General features: G+C 42.0%; 2 protein-coding genes across 10 annotated transcripts in view; one reads left to right on the forward strand and one right to left on the reverse strand.

Annotated features, from left to right (window-relative positions):
- Nucleotides 1–5,341, forward strand: part of XPC (XPC complex subunit, DNA damage recognition and repair factor) — a 19,984-nt gene extending 14,643 nt beyond the window's left edge. For 4 of the 5 annotated variants that reach the window (XM_077822634.1, XM_077822635.1, XM_077822636.1 and 1 more), the window contains 5 exons: nucleotides 61–195; nucleotides 862–1,031; nucleotides 1,428–1,521; nucleotides 2,443–2,532; nucleotides 3,529–5,341. In XM_077822634.1, the coding sequence (XP_077678760.1) occupies nucleotides 61–195; nucleotides 862–1,031; nucleotides 1,428–1,521; nucleotides 2,443–2,532; nucleotides 3,529–3,741 (702 nt within the window). In that variant the 3' untranslated portion in view covers nucleotides 3,742–5,341. Of the gene's footprint in view, nucleotides 1–60; nucleotides 196–861; nucleotides 1,032–1,427; nucleotides 1,522–2,442; nucleotides 2,533–3,057; nucleotides 3,471–3,528 lie in introns of those variants that run through there. The other variant, XM_077822638.1, reaches the window with a different exon arrangement.
- TMEM43 (transmembrane protein 43) lies at nucleotides 242–27,231 on the reverse strand. Of its 5 annotated transcripts, XM_077822642.1 has the most exons (13): nucleotides 27,061–27,231; nucleotides 25,956–26,105; nucleotides 24,099–24,233; nucleotides 23,060–23,154; nucleotides 19,855–19,904; nucleotides 18,405–18,474; nucleotides 16,253–16,323; nucleotides 15,914–16,035; nucleotides 14,948–15,022; nucleotides 14,754–14,855; nucleotides 12,859–12,976; nucleotides 1,669–1,792; nucleotides 1,353–1,478 (listed from the first exon to the last, which is right to left on the reverse strand). In XM_077822642.1, the coding sequence occupies exons 1-12, from the start codon at nucleotides 27,070–27,072 to the stop codon at nucleotides 1,701–1,703; spliced, it is 1,092 nt and encodes a 363-aa protein (XP_077678768.1). In that variant the 5' UTR covers nucleotides 27,073–27,231; the 3' UTR covers nucleotides 1,353–1,478; nucleotides 1,669–1,700. The 5 variants fall into 5 exon arrangements, 4 of the variants coding, with proteins under 4 accessions (XP_077678769.1, XP_077678766.1, XP_077678768.1 ...); XM_077822643.1 differs by lacking the exons at nucleotides 1,353–1,478; nucleotides 1,669–1,792 and adding an exon at nucleotides 242–526; XM_077822640.1 differs by having other exon boundaries at nucleotides 1,345–1,792.
- Between the last annotated feature and the right edge of the window lie 186 nt (nucleotides 27,232–27,417).

Genomic DNA, 27,417 nt, shown 5'->3' on the forward strand with positions numbered 1-27,417 from the left:
GATTAGTGTCTGTTTGTTTGTTTCTAAAGTGTGACAAATGCAGCCATTGTGTTTGCACAGATGGTGAAAGGATATTCCAACCAGGCAAGGAAAGCACGACTGGCAGAGCCTTCGAACAGGGAGAAAGACGATTTGGGGCTGTTTGGCCTGTGGCAGACGGAGGAGTACCAGCCTCCTGTGGCAGTGGATGGAAGGGTAGGCAAGAGGGAAGAGAGGGCGGTGTGTGTGGTGAATGCAAAAATCTGGAACAAGGACATAGGCTTTATTTTCCTAGAGCATCTTTGAGTGTTAGAGGTAGATCAGCTTCTGGATCCCAAAGTTCTGGGATTTGTAGATTATATTGGTTAAGTGCCCAAATTTTAGTCCCACCTTAAGTAGGCCTCCATTTTTATGATTGGAAATCATTATGGAGTTCTGTGCCTGCAATTCAGGGCTTGCAAACATGCGGAGTTATTCTTGATTAACTTTGTAAGTGAATTAAGTTAATTCGGAATAAGGCACTCTCTTCCGGTGTAAGAGCATCCACCTATGGAGAAAATTGGAAATAGTTAATCTGCTTGAAATTCCCATCCTACCTTATTCTGGATTAATTTTCAAGCCCATAGTTACAAAGCACAGATGGTAACCATAAATCAGGGTTGTCTATGTAGCTAAAATGTAGTTGCAAAGTGTGGCCAATGTCTGAATATATGGCTTGTGTCCTGAATATTAAAGAATTGTTGCCAGTGTCGCTAATCAGACACTCAGAATAAGGATAACTAAGCAGACACTTGTATCTATTTCTGAATAAGAGCACGAATTTCCATTCATCTCCTGACTGAGCATGAGGCTTCACTTTTTATTTTCATTTTTCAATAACAGGTTCCCCGGAATGAATATGGAAACGTGTATCTCTTCCTGCCCTGCATGTTACCAATAGGCTGTGTGCAGCTAAAACTTCCCAATCTGCATAGAGTGGCACGGAAACTGGACATTGACTGTGTTCAGGCCATCACTGGATTTGATTTTCACGGTGGCTACTCACACCCAGTGTACGTGATGTGCCTGCTTTCTGTTTTGTTTGACCTGTGAGGATTTTTGTATATTGCATGGTGGGTGCTCCATGCTAAGGGTATATTCCATGCCATTTTCTCTGTCAGCTGCTGTAGAGGCAGGACACCTCAGAGCAAGCTGTGGCACATGACATCACAGAATTCAGCTCAACACGTGTCCTTTCATTTCCATTAGCAGCCTGCTCTTGCTCTGGAAGAGTAGGGAAGCCACCCTTGCAAATGCATCATGTGAGATACTCTGCTTTCTCTGTCAATACTCAGTAGTCTTCGGTCTATGATGCATCGATACGTATTGGCCTGCTTCCTTTCTTCCTCTAGCACTTGGCCTGTTTTGCGGGTGCATAAACTGATAGGTGAATGTATTCTCCTTTCCAGTACTGATGGCTACATAGTCTGTGAAGAATACAAAGAGGTGCTCGTCGCAGCCTGGGAGAATGAACAGGCAGAGATAGAAAAGAAGGAAAAGGAGGTGAGAATTGTTTTCACAGGGTCCTTATTTTTATATTGAACAATAAGTCACCTTCACTTACAGTTATGTAAAATAACAGTCAAACGGGGTTGCAAGCATTAAACACAGAGCTGAGCCAATGTAAATGTGTAGTGGTCACAATCTTACATTTCAGTAGAACCACTTGTCCAGATGGATTCCTAAAGCACTTTACTCTGTCTGATATCCAAACTGCAGGGATGCACGTGATCCATTATAATAATGCAGCCATCTCTGAGGTGGACCACAGCAGCTGTTTAACAGCACACAGCAACGTTACACGGTTGTTCAAAACAGAAAGTGAAGAATCCATACTCTGAGCTAAATTTTAGGCATAATATAATTATCCAAGTTGGAATTTGCCAGGGAATGAGGGTCAGCATCCCTGCTCATTCACAAATAATTATAAATGGCCATGACATCGGTGTTACATTTAATCCAAATGATGACCCCTCCAGCAGCCCTGGATAGTGGGGCACTGATTCAGTACTGACTTTGAGAAAAGTGCCCAATTCAGTATTAACTCAGAGACGAATGCCCCATATCCTGCAGCATCTACTGATGTTCTTTTGGGGCCTCCTACATAAATACTTATATAAGACACTGCTTAGTTTGTGAGACGTGACAGCAAAAAGCCATGTTGGCTGCTGATAGTGAGTAAAATGGTATAAAGTTATATGATGGAATAAATACAATGATTCCTGTACAAACAGATACCTCTTAAAATATAATGATGTTTGGTTAATAGGCCTACTGAATGCTCAAGAGTGATGCAATACATTTAAATTAATATACAGAATTTCTCCGTTTTGTTTAAACACCAAAGACTGTTTGTATGGTTCTGAATATATCAGAATTCCTGACTTTAAGGATTTCTTTTTTTGAAATAACAATTCCACATAGAAAAGAGAGAAGAGAGCACTGGGTAACTGGAAATTGCTGACAAAAGGACTTCTCATAAGAGAGAGACTGAAGCAACGCTACTGCAGAAAGGTAAGAATCTGTGTGTATATCTGCTACTTGTAAGGACTAAAGAGTTTTCCAAGGCAGAATTTGCCTGCCAGGTAGTGCTAAGACCTGTCAGGAAAATGGTAGCAGTGGAATTTGTACTGGGTTTGGAACAAGAATTTAGCTCAATCATGTCAGTTGAAATCTCATCCTTGTTTAACATAACACGAGCACTCTGCAACCAGGCAACATGGTTTTATATTATGGCTCTATTGTTCTGACATCATATCCACTTCATATTTTGGATTTCTTAGTCCAAACCACAAATGTAGTTTTCAGAGGCATAAAGTGACCTGTGTCGGTTTGGGTTATGAAGTGAAATGATTCTGTCCTTAAATATGTTTTTCATCATGCTCGGTGATAAGTCAGATTTTAAAGCCGGTTTATTCTTACACTCTCTTGACTAGTGAATATTCTTTCTGAACTTGAATTAATGCTGCACATACGAGACATGGACTGATACTGCTTTGTGTAGAGAATTACATAAAATGTACCGCTTGTCTGTTATAGATCACTCCTGCTAACTAGAGCAGCATCTTCCATGGTGATGAGACTATTATGACAAAAAAGGACTCTTAAAAAACACCCCCTAACCACAGTTGCCAACTTTCACATGGTAAATAAGCACCTAGGCTTTCACAATAAGGCAAAAATCAAGCTAATCCCATTTCAAAACAAGGCCAAAACAAGCTAATCCCTAAGAACCCCAACACTGTATGTGACTAGATCCCCCTAGCGTGCAGTGTGGGACTGTGGTGGGCCTGCTGTGCCTCGCTGACTATCTCCCCCCTGCTTGCCAGGAGCCAATCAAAAAAAAAAAAAAAAATAGCAACAAGCTAAAAGCCAAACAAGCTATAAGCCAAAAACTAGCCAACAAGCAACTCACAAATCAATTAAGCCAAAAACAAGCCCAATTTCTGCGTTGTTTTTTTTTGTGGGTTTGGCAAGTTTGCCTCTAACATTCATGCTTATTTTTTCCAGAGTGAGGCATCCGGATCCATGATTGAGAAAGGAGCTGGATTTTCTTCTGATGAAGAAGGGGAGCCAAGTTCAAAGACTCCAGCTGAAGATGTGGCGGTTTCTTGGCCTCTGAATCGGCAAGTGGAGGAACAAAGAAAAGAGAAAAAAGGCAGAAAGAGCAAGCGGGAAAAGAAGGGAGAAGTAGCACACTTGTTCCCCTTTGAGAAGTTATGACCAGAACCCAGGCCTAAACTCTTTATGTTCAATTTCCTGATGCAAGGATGAAGGTGGTTGGTTTCTTTAAAACTATCTTGTAAATAATTTCAGAGCTAGAAAATGTTTGATGTTTTCTACCAGTTGCCTGCTTGATACTGAATGAGTCAAAATTATATAAATAGAGCAAAGAGCAGATGTGGAGGTAGATAAAAATACATCACAACAGGAGCATACCAACCAGTGTGTGCTTTCAGCTCTCTTGTATATATGTATTTCTGATGGTCAAAGGTGGACTCTCTCCACAGTGTAATGTCAAGCCCTTCTCTCTGATCTAGCATTGAGAGTTCTATAAAGGTGAAACTGGATTTATTTTATCATTTCTTTTGGAGTCATGGGTAACCTTTTTATCTGTGGAGCTTTGAGGGACAGATTTGTAGATATCATATCCTTCTCACAAGAGTGACCCATTGCAGCTGTTCTTCCCCTTTGACAAGTATTGTCACCCCTGCAGTACACCTATTGCTGCATCACTTTCACAATCTCCTTCCCACAAGTCTTGTTTACCAACAAACAGAAGCATGTGTAGCTGCTATTCAGGAGTCCCTCCTGTACTCTATTACTGGCCTATTATCGCTATTGGTAGTTAACCCATATTGTTTCAAATCAGCAGTGCAATAAATTTTTATTCCCATTTGTAGTCCATCATCACAAGGGTGGAAATGATAAAAAAAAAAAAAAAAAAAAATCTTTAAAAAATGCAACATGACAGTGTCCCAAATTATCTCAAGACTTTTCTCTCTCGCTCTCTCAAAAGGATTATGGAGGCAGGGAAAAGATCAAGGACTGAAAAGTAAAATAAGTCAAAACTACACTTAAGAAATTTCTGTCCTTTGCAAAACATGTAAATGTTAGCGATCTGCCAGGTTTTGAGGTGCTATTGATTTTTTACATCACCGCCTTTATCATTTAACTAAAATAACTTTTCACCCTTAATGTTTATTTACTGTCTGCATATGGCATAGCTTGGACAACAAAAGCAGACCAAGAACTTTCAGTTTGGGGCAAAATTTGCAAGAGCGCCATTGCCAGAAGTAAAAGTCAGTGGGACTTAAGCACTTTTGAAACTGTTACCTATTGTCTATAGCAAGTTTCACTTTCTCTCTCTTTAGCATAGTTCTTGGTTTGTATTCTAAACACTGTAAAAGAATGTTTAAATCCATGCAAACTGTTTATGGGGTTTGTTTTTAATGAAATAGTACTTGATCTAGACTCTAATTATTTTTAGAAAACCTATAGTTGGGCCTAAACAGACCTAAATGTCTCTTTAAGAAAACTCCTGGTTATGGAGGGAATGCAGTAATGTTAAGAGCCTGCTGCTTCCTTGCCTTATGCCATGGGCTCAAACTCATAACCCCAGTAGAGAGGTTAAAAATGCAAGGAAAAAAAGCTTTAGTACTTATGTATATTTAGAAAAATATTTTTATACTGAATTTTTGGAAAAAAAATAGTGTTTGCAAAGATCAATCCTATGCATGGTCCCTGTTATTTCTATGGGTCATTCTTTAGTGCATTTATCTGTATTCCCAATGAACAATTATTAAAGGAAAAAGCAGTGACCTCAGACAGCTTAGTTGTCATTTTTGTATTACAGCAGCAGTATCACCAGTCCTAAGTGTTCAAAACATGTAAATTTGCGTTTCTTTACATTCTGTTCTTTGAGCTTTTTAAGGTTTATGTTAAGTTTTTTTTTTAAACAAAGACTAGAAATGCTTTTAATGAAAGCTGAGATTCTCAGGTAAGTACTTGACTGCAGATGAGGCTTCAAGAAAAACTCTAGGTATTGCAAGATTTGACAATACTGCAGTAATTACCAGAGGGTCCCTTTTGGGGTCTGGGTCCTCTTGTGCTATATGCTGTGCAAATACATGATGACATGCTCATACACTGAAAATGGTTCAGGGTAAGGACCAGAATCCAATTCACTGAAATTTGTGAGTCTTTCCATTAATTTAAATGGATCTGAAATTAAGTAACAGCTAGGCATAAATGGAAGATGACTATGGAATCCATTTGCATGGTCAACCAGTATCCTAGGAGATCTAACAGAGCTTCACATAAATTGAATTTTGGACTGTATCACTGGTGGAGGTTCCTATCCTGTACAGCCAGCATAAGAGAAATTTTATTGCTGCAGTTGTTACTATAGAAACTTTTGTATATATGCAATAAAAGCACCAATTCTGGCTATGTTGCTTAGAAAGAAAATGCACCTCTGGTAACATGGAGTTTTGCTTCACATTATTTGTGTGTGTAAAGTAAGCTACTGTGGATGCATACTTAAAATTGTTCTGATTGTATAATTAAGCCTAAAGCTCTTAAATATTTAATCCAATGGAACTAGAACCATTATAATAGTTCCAGTTCCATTGTATAATGCCTTTCAAAGGGTTGTGGAGGTAGGAATGTTGCTGCAGTTAAATAAGGAGAACTGGAGGTCCTGGTGATGTCAAGGAATTATGACGTGATTGGAATAACAGAGACTTGGTGGGATAACCACATGACTGGAGTACTGTCATGGATGGTTATAAACTGTTCAGGAAGGACAGGCAGGGCAGAAAACGTGGGGGAGTAGCACTGTATGTAAGGGAGCAGTATGACTGCTCAGAGCTCTGGTACGAAACTGCAGAAAAACCTGAGTGTCTCTGGATTAAGTTTAGAAGTGTGAGCAACAAGAGTGATGTAGTGGTGGGAGTCTGCAATAGACAACCGGACCAGGGGGATGAGGTGGATGAGGCTTTCTTCCGGCAACTCGCAGAAGCTACTAGATCGCACGCCCTGGTTCTCATGGGTGACTTTAATTTTCCTGATATCTGCTGGGAGAGCAATACAACGGTGCATAGACAATCCAGGAAGTTTTTGGAAAGCGTAGGGGACAATTTCCTGGTGCAAGTGCTAGAGGAGCCAACTGGGGGGGAGAGCTTTTCTTGACCTGCTGCTCACAAACCGGGAAGAATTAGTAGGGGAAGCAAAAGTGGATGGGAATCTGGGAGGCAGTGACCATGAGTTGGTTGAGTTCAGGATCCTGACACGGGGAAGAAAGGTAAGCAGCAGGATACGGACCCTGGACTTCAGGAAAGCAGACTTTGACTCCCTCAGGGAACGGATGGGTCCGATCCCCTGGGGGACTAACATGAAGGGGAAAGGAGTCCAGGAGAGCTGGCTGTATTTCAAGGAATCCCTGTTGAGGTTACAGGGACGAACCATCCCGATGTGTCGAAAGAATAGTAAATATGGTAGGCGACCAGCTTGGCTTAATGGTGAAATCCTAGCGGATCTTAAACATAAAAAAGCTTACAAGAAGTGGAAGGTTGGACATATGACCAGGGAAGAGTATAAAAATATTGCTCGGGCATGTAGGAATGAAATCAGGAGGGCCAAATAGCACCTGGAGCTGCAGCTAGCAAGAGATGTCAAGAGTAACAAGAAGGGTTTCTTCAGATATGTTGGCAACAAGAAGAAAGCAAAGGAAAGTGTGGGCCCCTTAATGAATGAGGGAGGCAATCAGTGACAGAGGATGTGGAAAAAGCTAATGTACTCAATGCTTTTTTTGCCTCTGTCTTCACTAACAAGGTCAGCTCCCAGACTGCTGCGCTGGGCATCACAACATGGGGAATAAATGGCCAGCCCTCTGTGGAGAAAGAGGTGGTTAGGGACTATTTAGAAAAGCTGGACGTGCACAAGTCCATGGGGCTGGACGAGTTGCATCCGAGAGTGCTAAAGGAATTGGTGGCTGTGATTGCAGAGCCATTGACCATTATCTTTGAAAACTCATGGCGAATGGGGGAAGTCCCAGATGAGTGGAAAAAGGCTAATGTAGTGCCAGTTTTTAAAAAAGGGAAGGAGGATGATCCTGGGAACTACAGGCCAGTCAGCCTCACCTCAGTCCCTGGAAAAATCATGGAGCAGGTCCTCAAGGAATCAATTCTGAAGCACTTACATGAGAGGAAAGTGATCAGGAACAGTCAGCATGGATTCACCAAGGGAAGGTCATGCCTGACTAATCTAATCGCCTTCTATGATAAGATTACTGGTTCTGTGGATGAAGGGAAAACAGTGGATGTATTGTTTCTTGACTTTAGCAAAGCTTTTGACACGGTCTCCCACAGTATTCTTGTCAGCAAGTTAAAGAAGTATGGGCTGGATGAATGCACTATAAGGTAGGTAGAAAGTTGGCTAGATTGTCGGGCTCAACGGGTAGTGATCAATGGCTCCATGTCTAGTTGGCAGCCGGTGTCAGGTGGAGTGCCCCAGGGGTCGGTCCTGGGGCCGGTTTTGTTCAATATCTTCATAAATGATTTGGAGGATGGTGTGGATTGCACCCTCAGCAAATTTGCAGATGATACTAAACTGGGAGGAGTGGTAGATATGCTGGAGGGCAGGGATAGGATACAGAGGGACCTAGACAAATTGGAGGATTGGGCCAAAAGAAATCTGATGAGGTTCAATAAGGATAAGTGCAGGGTCCTGCACTTAAGACAGAAGAACCCCATGCACAGCTACAGACTAGGGACAGAATGGCTAGGCAGCAGTTCTGCGGAAAAGGACCTAGGGGTGACAGTGGATGAGAAGCTGGATATGAGTCAGCAGTGTGCCCTTGTTGCCAAGAAGGCCAATGGCATTATGGGATGTATAAGTAGGGGCATAGCGAGCAGATCGAGGGATGTGATCGTCCCCCTCTATTTGACATTGGTGAGGCCTCATCTGGAGTACTGTGTCCAGTTTTGGGCCCCACACTATAAGAAGGATGTGGATAAATTGGAGAGAGTCCAGCAAAGGGCAACAAAAATGATGAGGGGTCTGGAACACATGACTTATGAGGAGAGGCTAAGGGAACTGGGATTGTTTAGTCTGCAGAAGAGAAGAATGAGGGGGGATTTGATAGCTGCTTTCAACTACCTGAGAGGTGGTTCCAGAGAGGATGGTTCTAGACTATTCTCAGTGGTGGTAGAGGACAGGACAAGGAGTAATGGTCTCAACTTGCAGTGGGGGAGGTTTAGGTTGGATATTAGGAAAAACTTTTTCACTAGGAGGGTGGTGAAACACTGGAATGTGTTACCCAGGGAGGTAGTAGAATCTCCTTCCTTAGAAGTTTTGGATGATTTAATTGGGGATTGGTCCTGCTTTGAGCAGGGGGTTGGACTAGATGACCTCCTGAGGTCCCTTCCAACCCTGATATTCTATGATAAGGAAATGTCAAGGTTTAAGCAACTTGCTCACAGCAAGTCTGTGGCAAACTAGGAACCAGAACCTGTCTTCAAGTTCTAGTGCTCTTCTTAAACCACTCCACTGTGCTGCCTTTTATATATAAAAGTACCTTACTGTGGATACTAGTAATTCAGGTAATATGAACATGCCTCCTGAGAGTGAAATATTTGAATGTAAATCTACAACTAAACAGTTGCCTTTTTCTCAGTGTAGTTTTAGTAATGAGCTGGTTTGTCTAGGAGCTAAGAGCTGTATGTCTCCCTGTATTTAATAGTCTCCAGAAGAGTTCAGATCAGCTGTGGTTACAGCACCTTTAGCATCAAAGCCCAGTTACAAAACCCAAACACACACACCATCTGAGAATTTTTTTTTTAATAAAACATACAAAAGTTCAGCACTTCCATAGAAAACTATTTCAAGAGTCTCCATTGTACAGTAGCTGAATGCTGGTTGGGGTTTAAGTTTGGAAAGTATCAGTTCAACACAGTGTTCCCCAAAAGAGCACCATCTGAGGTACTGGAAGATATACTGCAATGATTAAGTAGCAGACAAACACTGCATAAGTTCATTAATTGACTATTTGTACATCCAGGCAACCTGCCCAAGAGCCTATTCCCACTGACTTCACTGGGGGCAGATTAGGGCCCTAGAGCCTTGAAACTAAACTGACACTGGCTGGATATCAACAGGAATAAAAGGGCATTGCCTAATGATTATTGTTCATTCAAGTAGCAACTGCCCAAAGTTATATTTTACAAGCCATTCTTTCTAATAGTTTTGTGCAAAAAAAATTCAAAAATTGCCCCATCACTAAAGACTTGGATTCTCATCTTGTAGTCAACTTTTAAATAGTCCTTGGGCTGTTAGATAAGTTACTAATGCTAATAACCTTGGTAACTATAGTAACTGATTTTAAAATTACATGGTCTGATTCCTTAAACATGTTGACTACGTGTTAAGTGGATTTAAGGTCTATACCTTCCACATTCCTCAGCTTTGGTTTAGTTTCTCCTGTTTAAGATCCTGAGCAAACAAAAACCCTTTCTCAGATATATTCAAGTAAAATAAATAATGTAGCAAGGGGAAGGAACCTTTCTTGAAGTTCTTAACTGGACTTTAAGGGATAAGATTTTGAAAATCAAGGTTGAGGTCAATGAGCTACCATATTCCTCCTTTGTGCATGGAATTAGGTATTCTTCTTAAACATCAGTTGTGCTTACAAAAGTGGAAGCACAGGAAAAAGCAGGCTGAAAGACAGCCCTAAGTTGTTAGGAGCAAATACACTTTTAAAAATAATACAAAAGGGGTTCCAAAAACGTAAGTATTGGTGTTAGCAGAAAAACGTAAACATGAATCAGTGAGAGGTTAGATGTAGAGTTGCTTCTTCCCCTAACGTGACCAAGCTTAACATTTAGGTTTACAAAACATTAACCAATTTTTTAATGATTAATTTCAATTAAGGTTTTTAAGTATGAGGCCCTTGCAAACCCCGAAGGAGAGCGTTTAAATCCAAACACTACAGCTTATATAAGTACTCAGTTTGTTTCTCATGCATCTTTCCTTAGCCAAACTAAGTGAAATGAAAAAAATAAAGGGGGAAATATTAATCAGTTTTTAAGTACAGGAGTTTACATTAGTTTTACAGGTTACATCAGTTCTTAGTTTCAACCGGTTATGTTTTTTGACCTTAGACTATCCCTTTAAGCAGATGGAATTTTAAATCAGTTTTAAAGTTTTACAAAACAAGGTAGACATGCTAGCAATTTTAGGTGCCCAAATGAGACCGCTTCCAGGGTTCTGATTCAGTGAAGGCTCATCCCTTTCTGAAAATCAGGTCTGTTTAAAAGGTAAATTGAGCAGCCAAAATCCCTAGTTACTTTTGAAAACCTTATACATTATACCTGGTTTTCTAACTACTGAAAAATTAAATGCGTAACACAGCTTTCACTCATGTGGAAGCAGCATTTTGTCTATGAACATGCACTTCAAAACATTGTCAACATAAGTATATTTCTCCATGTACATAAGAAAATAAGAGGGAATAGTTAAATGAGAGGCAAACACACAAAATCTGGTAGAGATTGCACATCATGGATCGCATAATTAAATCTGTCCCTGTTCCCCTGTGGATAGCACACAGCATTGCTCTTTTAATAAGTAAAGATTGGCAAATAGCAGTTAAGTAACAAATGCTACTTCCTCCTCTAAATACACAGAATATCACCCACTCCAAACTGCAGCTTCTACAGTTACGTTTTCCCATGGATGTGTAATAAACATACAAAAAATTGCACCTTTGTCTCCTACTGGACTCTGGTGCAGGGAGTCAAGATTCTGAACTGTAATGTGCCTTAAGCATGTCATAATAGCTTGAAACATGATAAATGCACTAGGATTCAAAGGGTTAAAAAAACAGGGTTCAAGTACAAGGGGAGAGAAAAAAAAAGGAATTCTTCCATCATCACTGATGCTTCTTCGGTGGAACCCGGGATTTTGCAATCACAATAGGAACAGCAGACAGCAACCCAATCAGTAGAGCCCAGAGTGGGCGGTAGAAGAGCCACCCCACAGAAATAGTAAGCAGGGAGAGCGAGGTGGCTGTACAAAAAGCAAAAGCTTTAAGTCCAATATTAACCAGATCTCGAACAACAGGAAGCCAATCCACTGTGGGTGGGAAGAAGAATTAAACAGAAAATGAAATATTTGACAGTGTGAACAGCTGTAAGATTTTATACTGCTAAAAATTTGTGGTTAGAGTCCACATCCAGCTGCCAGTGAAATCCACGAAAAGACTCCCACCCATTTCAATGAACAATGGATAAGGTCTTTCCACAGTCCCTTCAATCAGAGGATCGCAGATCACTTTACAAACACTGACAAGCAAAGCCTCAACATCTCTGGGAGGCAGTTAAGTGTCATTCCCCTTCTCTTCAGATAGGGGAAAGTCAGGGAAAGTAGTTAAATACCAGTTCCAAGATACAACAGTAATGTATGGCAGAGCTGGGAATAGAATTCAAAGCCTCCTAATGGCCAAGCCTGTCCCAAAGTTAACAAGGCCATCCTTCTTCTTATGTATAAAATACATAGGACAGAGGTGTGTGAAAGTCACAAGAGGAAAGACTAGGTATAACTAGTCACATTTCACTGAGAACTGGAGATTGCATAAACTTCTCTGAAGAGTCTCAAGCATCGTGAATGTCTCTCTCAAAATATGGGATAGATGCTATTTCAGAGCAAGAGGTAGCTCTGGAATTCAATTTAAACAAGTTTAATGTAAAAAATGCTCTTTTGCCAAGTTTATTCTTGTAAAATTTGCCTTAAACTAAAATACAAATAATTCAAGGACCATTTTTTAGTTCAGTGTCTGTACAGCGCCTAGCACAGTGGTGGCCTGGGACTCAAGGCATTACTGCAATACAAATCACAACAATTCAGACTTCAGGTACATAGCAGTTCTGTATTTGGAAACAATAGCAGGTCTGATAGAGCTGCATGGGGAAAGTCTTTAAAGAACCTGCCCAGCTTGTGTTATCAGTCTGTGACTGGTAAGCACAGGGTAAGCATCCGCTGCGGACTAGACTGAGAGACGAGACTATGAATTGTGACCTAATCCACATTTCAAATTACATGGGTTCAAATCTCAAAGTTCTGATCCAGATTTCATACATCCACAAAGCAGATGTTTGGATCTGGGATTTTGGTTCTGATCTTTATTGATTTAGAAGCCAATTGCAAAGTTCAGATCCAGATTCAAATTCTGCACCCGCCAAAAAATTAATTTTTGTGTTTTGGTCATTTTGTCACTAGGATCCAGCATTTTGAGTCAGGTCCCGTCTCTAAACCGAGCTCTGTTTCTAGTAACAGACATACCCAAAGTGTGGAGGATTCTGGTCATAAGGTTGATGCCTACAAACATCGCCAGCCAGCCAGCTGCACGGAGACCCCAGGTCTTCATGGTGTTACTTTCATGCTCTTTTTGAAACACCTCCTGAAACCCAAACACTGTTATACATTGCCCATTTCTGGGTTCCTTCAAGCCCCAAATCCTGCTGCTTCCTGAACCTTATGAATAAATACATCACAGGGGATCATGCTTGTAAATATTAATGCTTCCCAAGAGATACAGGGCCATTTGCAATACTATCTTGGCTACTAAAAGTGTAGCTTTTTTCCCCTCCCTCAACAGCAGCCCAACATGTTACAACAGTGGCCAAAGGGCAGGGCCAAGGCCATCTTTGTGGAGTCCTAACTTGGTCCACAACATTTTCTGTCACACCTTGTGATTAAAGGTGAGAACACACCTGAAAAGTGCACACGTGTTGTTGCTGATGAACTCAAATAAGGAGCATCCATTTCCCTACCAAGGAACAATCAGATACACTTCTGTAAAGATTGCTGCCTTCTCTCTCTCCTTATCCAAACACATGCACTAAAATCAGCAACCTCCACTGGGACCAGGGAAAATTGTAGAAGATTTGCATATTAATTAATTGTGTTGTTTTTATTCAGAAGAGATACATGTGTTTTGCTGACTAGAAATTTGGGCACGTTTCAAAAACAAGACACTGCCTAGCAAACAGTTTTAGTAAAGGAGATTTTCAGAACCACATGTACAACATTAATGAATTAAGTTCATACATGCTTTGAGATGCTCTGCAACTGCTTATAAAGATTTTATAGTAGGAAGACACCTCCTGGAAACTACTTGTATCCTATTTGGACCAATCTCTACATTGGTGGTGTCTCAGTTTCTGCTGAAGTAAAAATATATTAAGGGTCACATCTTACAACAAAAGTTGTTACTATTTCTTATCTCTTTCAAGACCAGCCTGAAGCAAGAGCCAGTTCACCAGCTTTTGGGAACTCAAATACTTGGCATCAAGGATCTTTGCAGCAAGGCACAAAACAATCACTAATGGAAGCCAACCTGCCAGGGGAGTAAGTGAATCATCAAACTGCTAGAACTTGCAAGGTTTATTGCAACCCAGTTAATTGCCAGAGGGTTCCCACCCAACTGTACTAACAATAATTGTATTTCAAACCTTTAGCTCCCTTAAAAGGGATGGATTTTGGAAGGGGTGAGGATGGAATTACAGGCTTTAATTAAAAAACTAACTTATTTTAAAATATCACCTTTAGAAAATATTTGGGTGATCATGAAACAAACAGATGGCAAACAATTGTGGGGGGGGGTACGGGGGGACAAAGAATGCCATTTACAACAGAGCTGTTGTAGCTGAGTTGGTCTCAGGACATGAGAGAGGCAAGGTGGGTGAGGTAATATCTTCGGTCCAACAGACATTATTGTACCCACAGTCGCTCTCTCATTTACAGCAGAAGGAAGCAATAGCAGAAGGAAGTTATTTTGTGTGGTAACTTTTGCCACAAATCACACTTTAATGAGCAGGAATGAAACAGCCTAACTGGCTACTGCTGATAGGGTAAGAGTACACAGCATTTGCATTCTTCTGAGGCAAAGTCAAGGTCAGGCACACACAAAGACCAGGGTGGGGGGATGAGGGAGGTGGACACAGGCTCACAACTGTCTTGTCCTCCAGCAGTGAGATTAGAGGCAGGAGAGGCAATACTCAGACCAGATTTCCTCTGTCCAGCATCAGACTGGTAACTTACCACCCGATCTTTCCCCTGCAAATGAAACGTGAAGAGGGAGGAAACTCACTGTCCCATTCCCTGCTTCTTGCTACCTCCTCCAGTTTCAATGCTAGCTGTCTCCAATAGTTTACTCATGCTGTGGGATAACTCACCTCAGCAGAGAGATCACCAGGATAAAGAATCTGCAGGACATCTCCAGACTTGGTTTGGTATGAAACCAACTGGTCCCCTCGCTGACGAGCAATCACGGACACCTTACAAGAGGCAGAGGAACCAATCAAAGAGCTTTACTCGTTACAGCACTGGGGCCTTAGGGAGCAAATCACTGGAGAACCTGAAGATTTACCACATCTGCTGGGCCCAGGTGGGACTTGTCTCCGCTCAGACCCGCATAGAAGAATGAAACACGAAGGTCTCCCACCTGGAAATACGGAAATCACAAGTTAATAAAAATTTACTTCAACAAAAAATTCCCAGTGAAGCCACTCTGCACGGGAACATCATGGGAGAATCATAGAATATCAGGGTTGGAAGGGACCTCAGGAGGTCATCTAGTCCAACCCCCTGCTCAAAGCAGGACCGATCCCCAATTAAATCATCCCAGCCAGGGCTTTGTCAAGCCTGACCTTAAAAAACTTCTAAGAGAGGATGCTGTGCCATAAGGCTTTGCACCAGTATATGAGACAGCCAGGTAGGATTCTTGGCTTGTGATTTTTCCAGGCTGGGTTGGCAGAAAGTGAGGGCTGCAGAGACAGCATAACTCAAGTCCCAAAGAAGAGCAAGCTTTATGCCACTTTCCCCTGTCTGATTTAGGAGTGGCAAGGATGGGCTCCCAAAGAGAGTTACAGCTAGCTATCCTCAGCCGCAGGCAGGCAGCGCCAGCCAGCAGTGACCTGGCTCACTCATTACTGCGTTCAGTTCACTTGCACTGAGCAGACCTAACTCAGTCAGACCAGTTAGACACGAATGAAACCCACCTATGTGAGAATAGCAGTAGCCCTGCTCCTGTTTCTTTCCATTTAAAAGCATCTTCTTAGCCTGTCAGTCTAACATACGGGAAGAAGACACTCAAGAAGAGAAAGAGGAGGGTAAGGGCAGGATAAGAAGCTCGTTTGATATACAGAAATTAATCACTCTTCCATTAGCTCTGCAGTCAGAGCTAAGTGGGCAAGCTGCTCAGCACTATGACTTGCATTGATTTCAATGGGAGATGAGAGTGGCGTGCAGCTTGCAGGATAAAACCCTACGTTTTCTTCAATGAATAGATTTTAGTTGCTGCCTTGATGATCTCTGCAAAGCCCTTTCATCTTACTTCTGGACGCCTGGGATTCTCGCTGTGATAAAAGTAATCTTCTCTTCGAGTGATGTCAGCATGCGGATCCTCCAGTTTCGACAGGCTCATCTGCTTAAAACTGTCAATTTTCTCAATAAGACCTAAGCAGAATAAAGAGCCAAATGTAGGTCTCAGGTGGTGCACTGACTTCAGGATCCATTGTGTTAGCCCTAGACAGCCATTTAAAAGTCTGCCATCCCAAAAGATAATGAACCAAAAGCCATCTGCAGTGCAATTCCAATGAGCTTAATGGTGTTACACCAGTGATGAACTTGACCCAGTGTGTATTTGTTATAATAAGTAAAAAACATCCCTTACCTTTTGAAAGAAAGAAACTGCCCACCTGGACATCAGGAGCAATTGCAGTGAAAGATTCCACAGCCATGGCACTTGGGGAAAAGAAATAATCTCTGTATAAATTCTAGTATTATGAGCACACTCTTGACCAACAACATAGAATACACAGAAGCACAAAATACTGATCCGTGCTGACAGACAGACAAAAACCTGTGAGTGTGAGAGTGTACCAGAGAGTTAAATAACTGCCATGATGTAAAGATAAATACATTAGAAGATTGTTAGGTGCTCAGATACTACAGTAATAGGACCATTAATAGTTACTAAGGTCAGAAGGGGCAATTATGATCATCTGGTCTGATTCCTGCATAACACAGGTCAGAGAGTTATACCAGGTGATTTTTCACATCTAGCCCATAACTTCTAGTTGAGCTAGATCATCTCTTTTAGAAAGCTATTTAGGACTTCACATGATGAAGAATCCATCACATCCCTAAGTAACTTGGTCCAAGGGTTAATTACCATCATGGTTTAAAAAATGAATCTTATTTCTAAGTCTGAATTTTCCTAGCTTTAGCTTCCAGCCACTGGATCTTGCTATGCCTTTGTGTCTGCTAAATTAAAGAGCCCTCTATCAGAAATCTTCTCCTCAAGTTGGTACTTAAAAACCATGATCAAGTCATAGTAGTAGCTGAAGCCCCAGTAATTTTGGAAGCACCTACACGTGCTTAATTTTACTACCATAAGTAGTTCCACTGATAACTCATGGCTGTAAAGCAAACCACATGTATAAGTGTTTGAAGGATCAAAGCCCAAGATACATACAGATAGAGCACCACCCTACAAAAGAAAGAATAAATTCAAAGGCCACATCTTTTCCCTACAAACTGTTTCTTAGAATTTGAGTCTCTCTTACACTCGTAATAGCTAATGAGGTGATAATGCACTTTGACACATTTAGAACTGACTTGAAAGATATAGGTTCTCATCAGAAAGGCATGAACTGTAAATTTTAGTGTTCAAATCGGTGGGTTTGAGTCAGGCATGTAACTAATTTACAATGGCATTCACAGCTTTTATGGTTTGCATCATTTGACTCTGGGCTGCTACCTATTTTATTGTTATTCCTGTGGCAGCCCTAGAAGCAGAATAAGATTATTATTTGAAATCAAATCACAATGGTAGATCTGGTTGGAAAATGTCAATAAAAAATAAAGGAAAACTAACACATAACAGTCCCTCCACCCTGCCATGTTTTCTGACCAGCTCTAAGTTATTTGCATAGCTCAGGGTGCCAATTTGTTAAAAATACATTGAATATTTTGGAAACAAAATTCCACTTGCATAAAAATGCTTCAGTTTATGGGACGCTTGTGAAAGTCCAAATCTCCAAAGCAAAGATGCAGAGATTTTTCAAAACCCCAAATGCCATTTTTCCCACCTATCCTTATAGACATTCTTTGCCACATCGCACCACTGGAAAATGCTCAGATACTACCATGATGAAGGTGGTATCAGAACCTGTACGGAATATTATTTGTATTACCATAGTGCTTAGGAGTTTGTAAATCAGAACCTCACTGTGCTAGGCACCGTACAAACACAGGACAAAAAGAAGGTCCCTGCCCCAAGGATCTTATAAGAATAACTCAAAAGTTAATAAGTCAATAAGTCAAAATGTGGCAGCAGGGAATAATTAAAAATAAATTATGCCTTGAGTGATTGACACAAACAAGTCTGTGATCTTGCATATGCTCTGTCAAAAGATGCAGGCACTATTGCATCTGGCATGACAATCACATGAGATGTCATTCTATTTTTGTATTTTTAATAGCTCCATGCTTCATTGATGGATTATGAAAGTCAGAAAGGAATCCTTTCTAGTTTTCCTACTTGGAGGCAGCACACTCCAGAGGCACAAGAATACAGTTGGAAGTCAGGAAGACCCCTTCCTATTACTTATTAGCTATAATATAGATAACTTAATCTTGGCTCCACTGTTGATTCACTGTGGTACCCTTGGGCAAATCCCCTCCCCCGCCCTGTCTGTACCTCAGTTTCCCCACCTATAAAATAGCGATAATTCTCACCTACCTCACAAAGAGCTGAAAGGACTAGTCAGTTAGCATGGGTATCAAATTCAAAAATATTATCTTACAGAAGTCAGAATTACCTGGGGTTTTTATGGCCAATCTCTCGATCAAAGTTTCTGCTGTTCACAACTTCTGATTTCCATTCAGTGTCTAAGGAAAATGGGATACAAGTTGGGAAGAGAAGAGTTAAAAACACTAAAATCAAGAATGTTCTGCTTAAATGCTACAGAAGGACTGACAAGTTTTAGGCAACGTGCCTTATACTTGCAGTAACATTCTTTACACCAAGGTATATATTTAAAAAAGGTACCATATATACACCTGCATCTCATGACATATTTATAAAGGAATGGAAAGATTTAGGGAAAGGCTACCTGGTGTGAAATCCTGACTCCACTAAAGTCAATGGGAGTTCTCAGACTGACTTTAGTGGAGCCAGGATTCCACCCCTGGTTCCCATCACTGGATGATTTCTGGCTGGCTGAGAAAGGAATAACTGTTCTGCTGGAATAAGTTGCTTCAGTGTGGTGATACAGCAGACAGAGAGGGGAAGAAGCCCCAGTAGGACGCAATGTTGTGCTACTGTCTTCACAGCAAAGACACACAAAGCAGCTTCTTGAGATTTTCAGCACTGGCTCTGGCAGCTTCCTTCTTACTCCTGCAGCATCATCATCTCTTCCCCCTTCTTTCTGTAGCTCATCTGCTGAATAAGGAAAGCTCCATATTTCCATGCAGGGACAAAGACAAAGCAAGGGATCCTCATTAAAGGGTGAAGTGAGGGTGCTTGCATGGAATGCTCTCATGTGTGACCTACTGACAACTATTGGTTGGAATACACCAGTCTATATTAGTTCCCTTCTAATGTAAAGCAGCTCCTTTAGCTCACAGCCACCAGTTCTGGTCCTGATATATCTCCATAGCAAGGAGCTCTGTATTCCAACAGGCTGATAGTATTTTTTATAATCATGTACATGGCTTGTTACATACCCACATTACATGCCCATGTGCTTGAATCAGGGACAAATGAGGCTCAGAGACTCAGAGTATTTGTTTTCTGCCATCGGGTAGCTCAGAATTGGAGGGAAATAATCCTCTCTACAGCTTCTGCCAGATGGGCATTATAGTTTTTGCCAAATGCTTGTCAAAAGGCAGAGGCACTCAAGATACTGGGCATTTCCACTGGCTGATACCAGTGCCTGAGCAGTCTCTCAATACGTTGAACATAGAGTATGAAATACACATGCCATTCCTCCCAGTCACCCACTCGGACTATCCAAGCCTGAAGACATTTTGGGATTTGTAGGTTATTCATGAACAGCGTCCCAGTTGGTCCCCATCTCAATTACCTCATGGAACAAAGTCTCTGCCATTTGCTAAGGGAGCATGGAATGAATCTTTCCCTGTTCCTCCAAACCCCTTTCTTCTCATCCTAGCAGGGTACTATAGGACTTATTTTTAAATCAGCATGCAAACCCCATTTTGAATTCAAAGGGGGAGAAATGCTTTTGTACTGTGCACTGATGAACTTACTATATGAATATCTTGTTTCTTTCTTAACTTCACCATTCTCCTCATATTCTCTGCAGAAGAAAACACACAGCATGAAGGTCAGGACAGGGCCCACCGCACAAGTGAAACATACAGGAAGCCCATGGGAAACGAAGCACAAGCCAAACTTATCTTTAGAATGAAGTAAACGTTTCCCTAAATAATAGATTCTGAACAGCAAGGTTGGGGGGATCCTGCAGACAGGTATCATGAAGTGGCACACACCCTGCCCTTCCCCTATAGCTAACTGGAAGGTAGGCGTCCACTAAATTAGTGGCGGGGAGCCCAATATGGGAAGGACTGAACCACTGCCCTAAACCAAGGACTCTTACTGGCATTAGCATCATATGCACATTATAGGTAGTTACTCTTATGGCCAGGTGTAGAGTATAGATACCTATTCTAGAGTAGAGACAGTACCCAGCTAGCACAGGTATAAATAGCGGAGTAGACAGTGAGGCACAACTATGGCGAGTAGGGCAGAGATTCCTACATACTGTAGGGTTCAGGGATATACCCTACACAGCTCTATACCACACCCAACCAGTGCCTCCCAGGTCTAACACTGCTGCCTCCCTGCTGCCAGAGCCTTTCCCTCCTGTAGTGAAAGGCTCCGGCAGCGGGGAAAGGCTCTGGCAGAGGGGAGCTACCAGAGCCTTTCCCCGCAGCTGAAGCCCTGCACTGTGGCATGCTACACACTGCAGCGACAAGTGCGGATGTAGCCTGCCTTTCACTGCAGTGCGTAGCTACATGTGTGGTGCCTGTACTTTACACAGTGCCGTAAACGCAGACTCTCTCTAAACTGGGGACCTCTTGTTTTCTGCATCTTCAAAATTTTCTAGATGATTGTTTTCTGTGTGTTATGACAACAGTTTCCCAAACAGTGAGTCCTGATTCCACACCCAAAGCTACAGACATCCATAACGAGGTTTTTATTGGTTTCAGAGTAACAGCCGTGTTAGTCTGTATTCGCAAAAAGAAAAGGAGTACTTGTGGCACCTTAGAGACTAACCAATTTATTTGAGCATGAGCTTTCGAGTCTGCTGCAGTTTCCACGGTATGCATCTGATGAAGTGAGCTGTAGCTCACGAAAGCTCATGCTCAAATAAATTGGTTAGTCTCTAAGGTGCCACAAGTACTCCTTTTCTTTTTGAGGTTTTTATTATAACAAATTATGTGTTGTTGTTTCATGTCAGTAAAATAATAAAATAAATAATAAATAATAATAATAATGCTTTGCTCTTCTATTGCACCGGTCAGCAAAGCAGCTAAAAGGCCTTTCCTACATTCACTCTTGAAAGCTGCACAGCCCACTGGGAGGAAGGTACCACTAAGATTATTACAGACAAACTCCAATGAACTGAAAGTTTTGGATGACCCTGAGACATTCAAGAAACTGGAATTTACAGAAATTAATTTTGGTTTTTATATGACTGTTGAAATTGCAGGGGGGAGGGGAAGAAGAAGTTTGGATAATCCCAAATTCAGACACGGTTTTTCCTGTGTAGCCATTTTATAGATGGGCAAATTGAGACAGAGGGAATTAAGTGATGTGCCCAAGGCCACATACTGAGTTACTGGCTGTTGGCAGGGCTGAGAATATAACCCATGAATCTGGATTCCCAGGCCTCTGTTCTAACCAGTATACCACACTAAATATATTTTAAAACATTTTAGGTTATGTTAAGAGCATGGTATTGACTAGACACTTCCATAGAGTTTAAGGTCAGAAGGGACCCTTAGATCATCTAGTTACCCATTCATTGCATTCCAGCCAATGATCAAGGGCTGTAGTTTACCACAGAATTCACATTTTAAATTGTGGGTTTTATTTGTTCTAAGAAAGTTCATCATTATTGAGCTTGAGGGGAGGAAAGGAAGAATCTATGTTTAACATGGAGAGGTTTCCAGATCCAGCAGAAGCCATTTAAAATGCATTTACTTTTTGGCGAAGGAGGTCAAAAATGAGCTTGTGCCTCCATTCTGGAGTTTGAGAGTTCAACAGTGGGGAGAGTTCAGCTGGGTGATACCAGAAAGCGTTCTATACTCTGCAGCTAGACTTTGCACTTAAAAAACTTAAGACATCAGGAGCAATTGCTTCGAGATTAGGGGCTGCAAAATGATGAATGCAGGGAGAAGTCCTAGGCCGGGGTGGCCAACCTGTGGCTCCGAAGCCACATGCAGCTCTTCAGAAGTTAATATGCGGCTCTTTGTATAGGCACTGACCCCGGTGCGGAGCTACAGGTGCTGACTTTCCAATGTGCCCGGGGGTACTCACTGCTCAACCCCTGGCTCTGCCACAGGCCCTGCCCCTACTCCATCCCTTCCTACCCCCTCCCCGAGCCTGTCGTGCCCTCACTCCTCCACCCCTCCCCCCGCCTTCTGCATGCCACAAAACAGCAGATCGAGAGGAAGGGGGAGGTGCTGATCGGTGGGGCTGCCGGTGGGTGGGAGGCACTGGAAGTGGGGGCGGGGGGACTGATGAGGGGTTACTGTCGTATTACTGTGGCTCTTTGGCAATGTACATTGGTAAATTCTGGCTCCTTCTCAGGCTCAGGTTGGCCACCCCTGTCCTAGGCAATACTGAGCCACAAAGACCCATGGGAGTCAGCAGGGTTCCACAGGGGCACATCCACATTGATCAGTCTGTACAATCCTTAGTGCCACTTTTAAAAAAAAATTGATTTCTATACTTTTTAGAAAGTGTATTCAACTGTTTTTGTAAATTATAATAAATTATGCATGTATAGATTCTACTGACATTGCCTACAACAAATTAATATTCCAGGAGCCTATGGAATTGTATCAGAAAATAGAAGGTAAAAGCCACAGCTGTATCTTAGATTGCAAGAGGTCTGATATAGTACTATATGAGGTTAGGGCGTGGGAAAACATTTCACCTACTGCTGGAGGTTGTTGGGATTCTCTTAAGACTCTGCTCCTGCAATGGGGTCCACCCGCATAGAGCTCATTACAGGATTGGGGCCAGAATCACTAAACCAAAATTAAATGTAGGGAAAATTAAAGGAAACTGTGAAAACTCAAGGGCTCTTGGGTCATCACGTTACAACCCCCTCCCCTCTCCCCCCAAAAACACACACACAAAAAACATTAATTAGCCAGCACCTTTTCCTTAAATTGTAATTGGATTCTGGTAAGAAGTAAAAATAACGAGCCTACGACTTACTTGGAGTCTTCATATTCTACCCACTGATACATTTCCACCTGACGTTTCAGTTTGACAGCGTGGATGGAGAGCCCATAGCTGGGATCAAACAAAGGCTATTAGGATATAAATAAAATACAAGTCAGTCTAAAAAGCTGTATCTCAGATAACTCCAACTTCTTATTATTGATTCCAGCAGAGCAGATACCTGTAAATTTATCTTGGCGAAATCTCAGTTTATTGTGATGAAAAAGTAAAGGGGGTGTCATGTAAAATTTTTCTTTCAAAAACACTCTGAAATAAAAATTAAAAGAAAAAGGCCCTGGTGACATGCAGCAAGACAGACGATGGAATAAAAGTATAACAACACATCAGGAACAGTTATTTCTCTGCATTTCTATGCTGTAGCTTCTTTCATCTGAGGATCTTGAAGAATTTTACAAACATTAACTAAGCTTCCCAAAATCACGTGATAAGATCCATTTTGTGGATGAGACACCACATTTATCACTGTCAAAAGTATGTGAAATTCCATGAACCCACAGAGATATCTCAGTGATGGACAGGCTGTACAAATCTTTTTTAAAAAGGGAGCACTACACCCTATCTGCTTATACCACTGGTGAATTTGACCTGAAGAAACTGAGACAGCAAGTCATTGGCACAGCAAGGAAATAGAACCAGGAATCCTGGTTCACACTTCTAACCATTAAACCATGCATGAACCCACTTGAAGAGAAACTTTTATTCTTTTCTGCCGGCTGCTTTTCCATCACATTCTCTCTTGCAAAAAGAGCTGACAAACAACATCACTATCTCTGGAATAACCAGAAGATGCACAGCCTCTGCAATGTAAGATCCTCAGGACTTTGTGTCTTCAGGAATGCACAGCTGGCTCCCAAACACACAGCACAGGAATGGGGAGGAACATTTTCAGATGGGAGGTTTACAGCCCACAGTAATATTTCATATCAAGCATGCATGGGTTTAATCTGGTGGTAAAGAGTTTTTCTTCCTTTTAGTTCATGCATTATTTTCAAACTAACTATTGTTTACCTACCTTTGATGTTCTAAGGGCACCTGACAAGTGCACTAGTTTTCCCTCGTTCTGTTGGGACACACTGTGAATATTGTCAAGAGGGACCACAAGAGAAAGACCCTCATCAAGGGAAGTGGCTGTCTTCAAGGCTCGTCCCTGTAGTCAATTAAAAAAGAGAAAAAAAACCATGTGGAGGTATAGTCACACACTGCCACTTTGTGTTAGTTTAGTAGGAGTTGGAGCCACAGCTTCCATTAAGTGCTAATAGGTTCAGCCTCCATGCATGTAACCAAGGAACACATCTGCACTTCCCAGCTGTTGCAATCTTATGTCTGATACTTGAGAGTAGTACTTATTTGTGAAACGAACCTCACCGATGTTAGTGGAACTACTCATGTGCACAGGGATTACTCCCATGAGTAACAGTTTGTGGGATAATCAGACTAGCAATAACAGGTGGCACCCTTAAAAAAAAAACCAACAACCACCCACTACCCATACATGTAGCTCTACTGAAGAAAACAGAACTGCTCCTGATTTACACTAGCATGAGCTATCAGCCCAGCAATCCTTATGTATGTAACACTCACAATTACTTTGATGGACATTGCAGGCACATACAAGTTGAAGGCTAGGACCCTGAAATTATTCCTCACCTTTTACCTTACCTGTTGTTTTTGAATAACTGCAATGGTGGTACCATTGTGAGTCTGTTCCACTGTCCAATTGTTCTGATTTATGATCTAGCAATTTTTTCTTCCCTTATTTTCAGATTATTGTTCCTTGTCCTACAATCTCCTAAACCTGTGAACAGTTCCCTTCCTTCATTTATACATTGATGGTTAGAAAATGTTGATGAAAATCTGAAATGAAATTTCACAAAATTCTGCTCCCACCCCAAAGTTTCCAACCAGCTCTAACTATAAATACCTTCAGGATAACAGATTATGGCCTCAATCCCACAAACTCTTATGTATGCAATTAACTTTACAACCATGAGTAGTTCTGTTGATTTCAGTGGGACTTCTCATGGTACTAAAGTTGAGAACATGCATGTTTGCAGAAGACAGGGCCCAAGATTATCCTAGGAATTAATCAAAATAGATCTGCCCAGTTTGGCTAGGTGCATTAAGTTCCTTTCATGTAAGTACAATGAAGCTAGCTGAAAATTTAGCCTTGCAATATACCAAGAGAATGAGGAAGCAATGAGAGAGTAAAAACCAGGCTGGATAAAAATGATCACCCCTGCTCGCTGATGGTAAGTCATTTTCTGAGACTGGTGAAACAAGTCAGCTAGATAACCTCCAATTCCCATATTCAATAGTGATTCATTCTGTGCTTCTGCAGCACATCAAGTCCCTCCTCACTACAACTGCCCCTCAGCTGTACAGCACAAAGCAGAAGTTACATACACAGAGGAGGTGCTCTAGCACATAGCAGACACGTGTAAGTCCAAACAAACTCTTCCAATCACACTTGTCATGTGCTGTTGACCCACCTTTCTCCCCACTTCCCAATCAATCCACTCCTCTGCCAATGGATCTTATTTTACTCAGTCATATCCTCTCTCTATTCTCCACACTCAGTTCTAGATAAAATCTCCATATACAGCTCTGCCATCCCATATCATATCCCCCTGTAACACCCCCACCTTCTAGGGGGTGTTACAGGACCAAGGATCAGGCTACAATTCAGGCTCTTCCACATGCATGACACCTCTCTCAAGTGTAAATTAATAATGAATCCTGGAGACAATCTGAACTGTTCAGCAACCTAGTGTTACAAATATTTTAGCAAGAAGAGCTTTGTCTTGAATAGCATTGGAGTTTGGACATAGAGGTGAACAAGGAATTCAAAAGTCAATATTGTTTTACTTACCTCATTGGTAAAAAGAAGGTAGAAAGAGAGAGAAAATGCCGCAAGTCCAATTAGCATCCCTCCAGCAGTGTCACTGAGTCGCTCCAGAAACCCTGGCTTGGGCTCACTTGTGATTTTCACATGTTCTTTCTTGCTGCTTGTGTCAGAGAACTGATAAGGAAAAACAAACACTAAATAACTTCTTAGCTAAGGCAGAAATTGCTTTGCCACTCACGGGGTCCCTTGTTTAAAAGGCGCATCTCCTGATTTAGAGCAAACCTGATCTCTGTCCCAGTTAAACATTTGTCTCATCTCATTTTTATTACTTTTAGTTATTTATACCAGAAAAAACTGTAAACAAACGGAGGTTTATTGAATAAGGTAATTTACACAATAATAGCCCAGTGTATTCTTTAAAGCTGCCTGAGATACGTTTTGTTAGGTTTCTCATTTTGTGTCAATATCACATATTTGGGCCTTGGCAGGTTCAATTATATTCCTGGCGTCCCTGCCATATAAAAGTGGAGCTGAGACTAACACATAATATTTTACATCACTATGGAATAACTGAGTGTTTTTCAAAAGTAAAGACCTCTCTCCCTCTTATGAAGCATCTAGGGCAATAAATGGAGACAGCTGATTTGATCTAAACACATATTATTCTATTGTCTTCAGATTAAAAGCAAGGTAATATTGGAGTGAAGGCACTCGGTATTTATGTTGGTGGTGAGGAATAGCTAGAAACAGTTTGATAATTGCTTTAGGTAGCTAAATAAGATTCGCAGGTTTGGGGATGTTTTTTAGAAAATACTCAGGAAGGGAGTGACCCTCCCACCACTTTCTGTTCCGATCTGAGCATTGGCTAGAACACAATTTTTATATCCTACATGCAGACTGACTCTTACATCCACACACACACACTTCCCGCAGCACCATGAAGCCACCCAGCTAAAACACAACGCGGCAGAGGGGCGAGGAGACTCCGAGGTGCCACCGCGCCCCGGAGGGAGAAGCAGCCAGCGGGCAGGGGCGAGTCGGCAGCGGGGCAACCCTGGCAGCGGGCTTACGGGGCGGGAACGTGAGTTATTCCCGGACAAAGGCTCCCCACCCGGACTCACACACTTACATGCCCGGACATCTTCGGGCGCGGCTGAAGCCCGGGCTAACGCAGCAGAGACGGGCCACCCGCGCTGAGCTCGCCCCGCCAGGCTCCAAACCCCGCCCCGCCCCAGAGGCTCCGAGGCGCAGACTCCGAGCGCAGCGAGAAACTTGCCGCCCTAGGACACAATGTTGCCTACAGAACTTTAGCCCGGCAGCTGCGCCCCAGAGCAAGGCATGCTGGGAAGCGTGGTTCCAAACTGAGAGTTGGCGTAGGGCATGCTGGGAAATGTAGTTTCAAGCTGTGTCGCCGCGGGACCTGCTGGGAAATGCAGTCCACGCGCGCGAGAAGGGTGCTTCGGGCGAATCCGAGCCGGGACAGCTC

This window comes from Eretmochelys imbricata, chromosome 7 (assembly GCF_965152235.1).
Source record: "Eretmochelys imbricata isolate rEreImb1 chromosome 7, rEreImb1.hap1, whole genome shotgun sequence".
In the NCBI taxonomy this organism is placed as follows: domain Eukaryota; kingdom Metazoa; phylum Chordata; order Testudines; family Cheloniidae; genus Eretmochelys; species Eretmochelys imbricata.

Bases quoted from the DNA above. Each gene is read 5' to 3' on its own strand.
- TMEM43 (XM_077822639.1), bottom strand. The intron at 18,475-19,854 runs GTAAGTTCATCA...CATTTTCCTTAG, and splicing joins AGAAACAAGATATTCATATA to ACACTGAATGGAAATCAGAA. The intron at 16,036-16,252 runs GTAAGGGATGTT...TATTCTGCTTAG, and splicing joins CAGTTTCTTTCTTTCAAAAG to GTCTTATTGAGAAAATTGAC.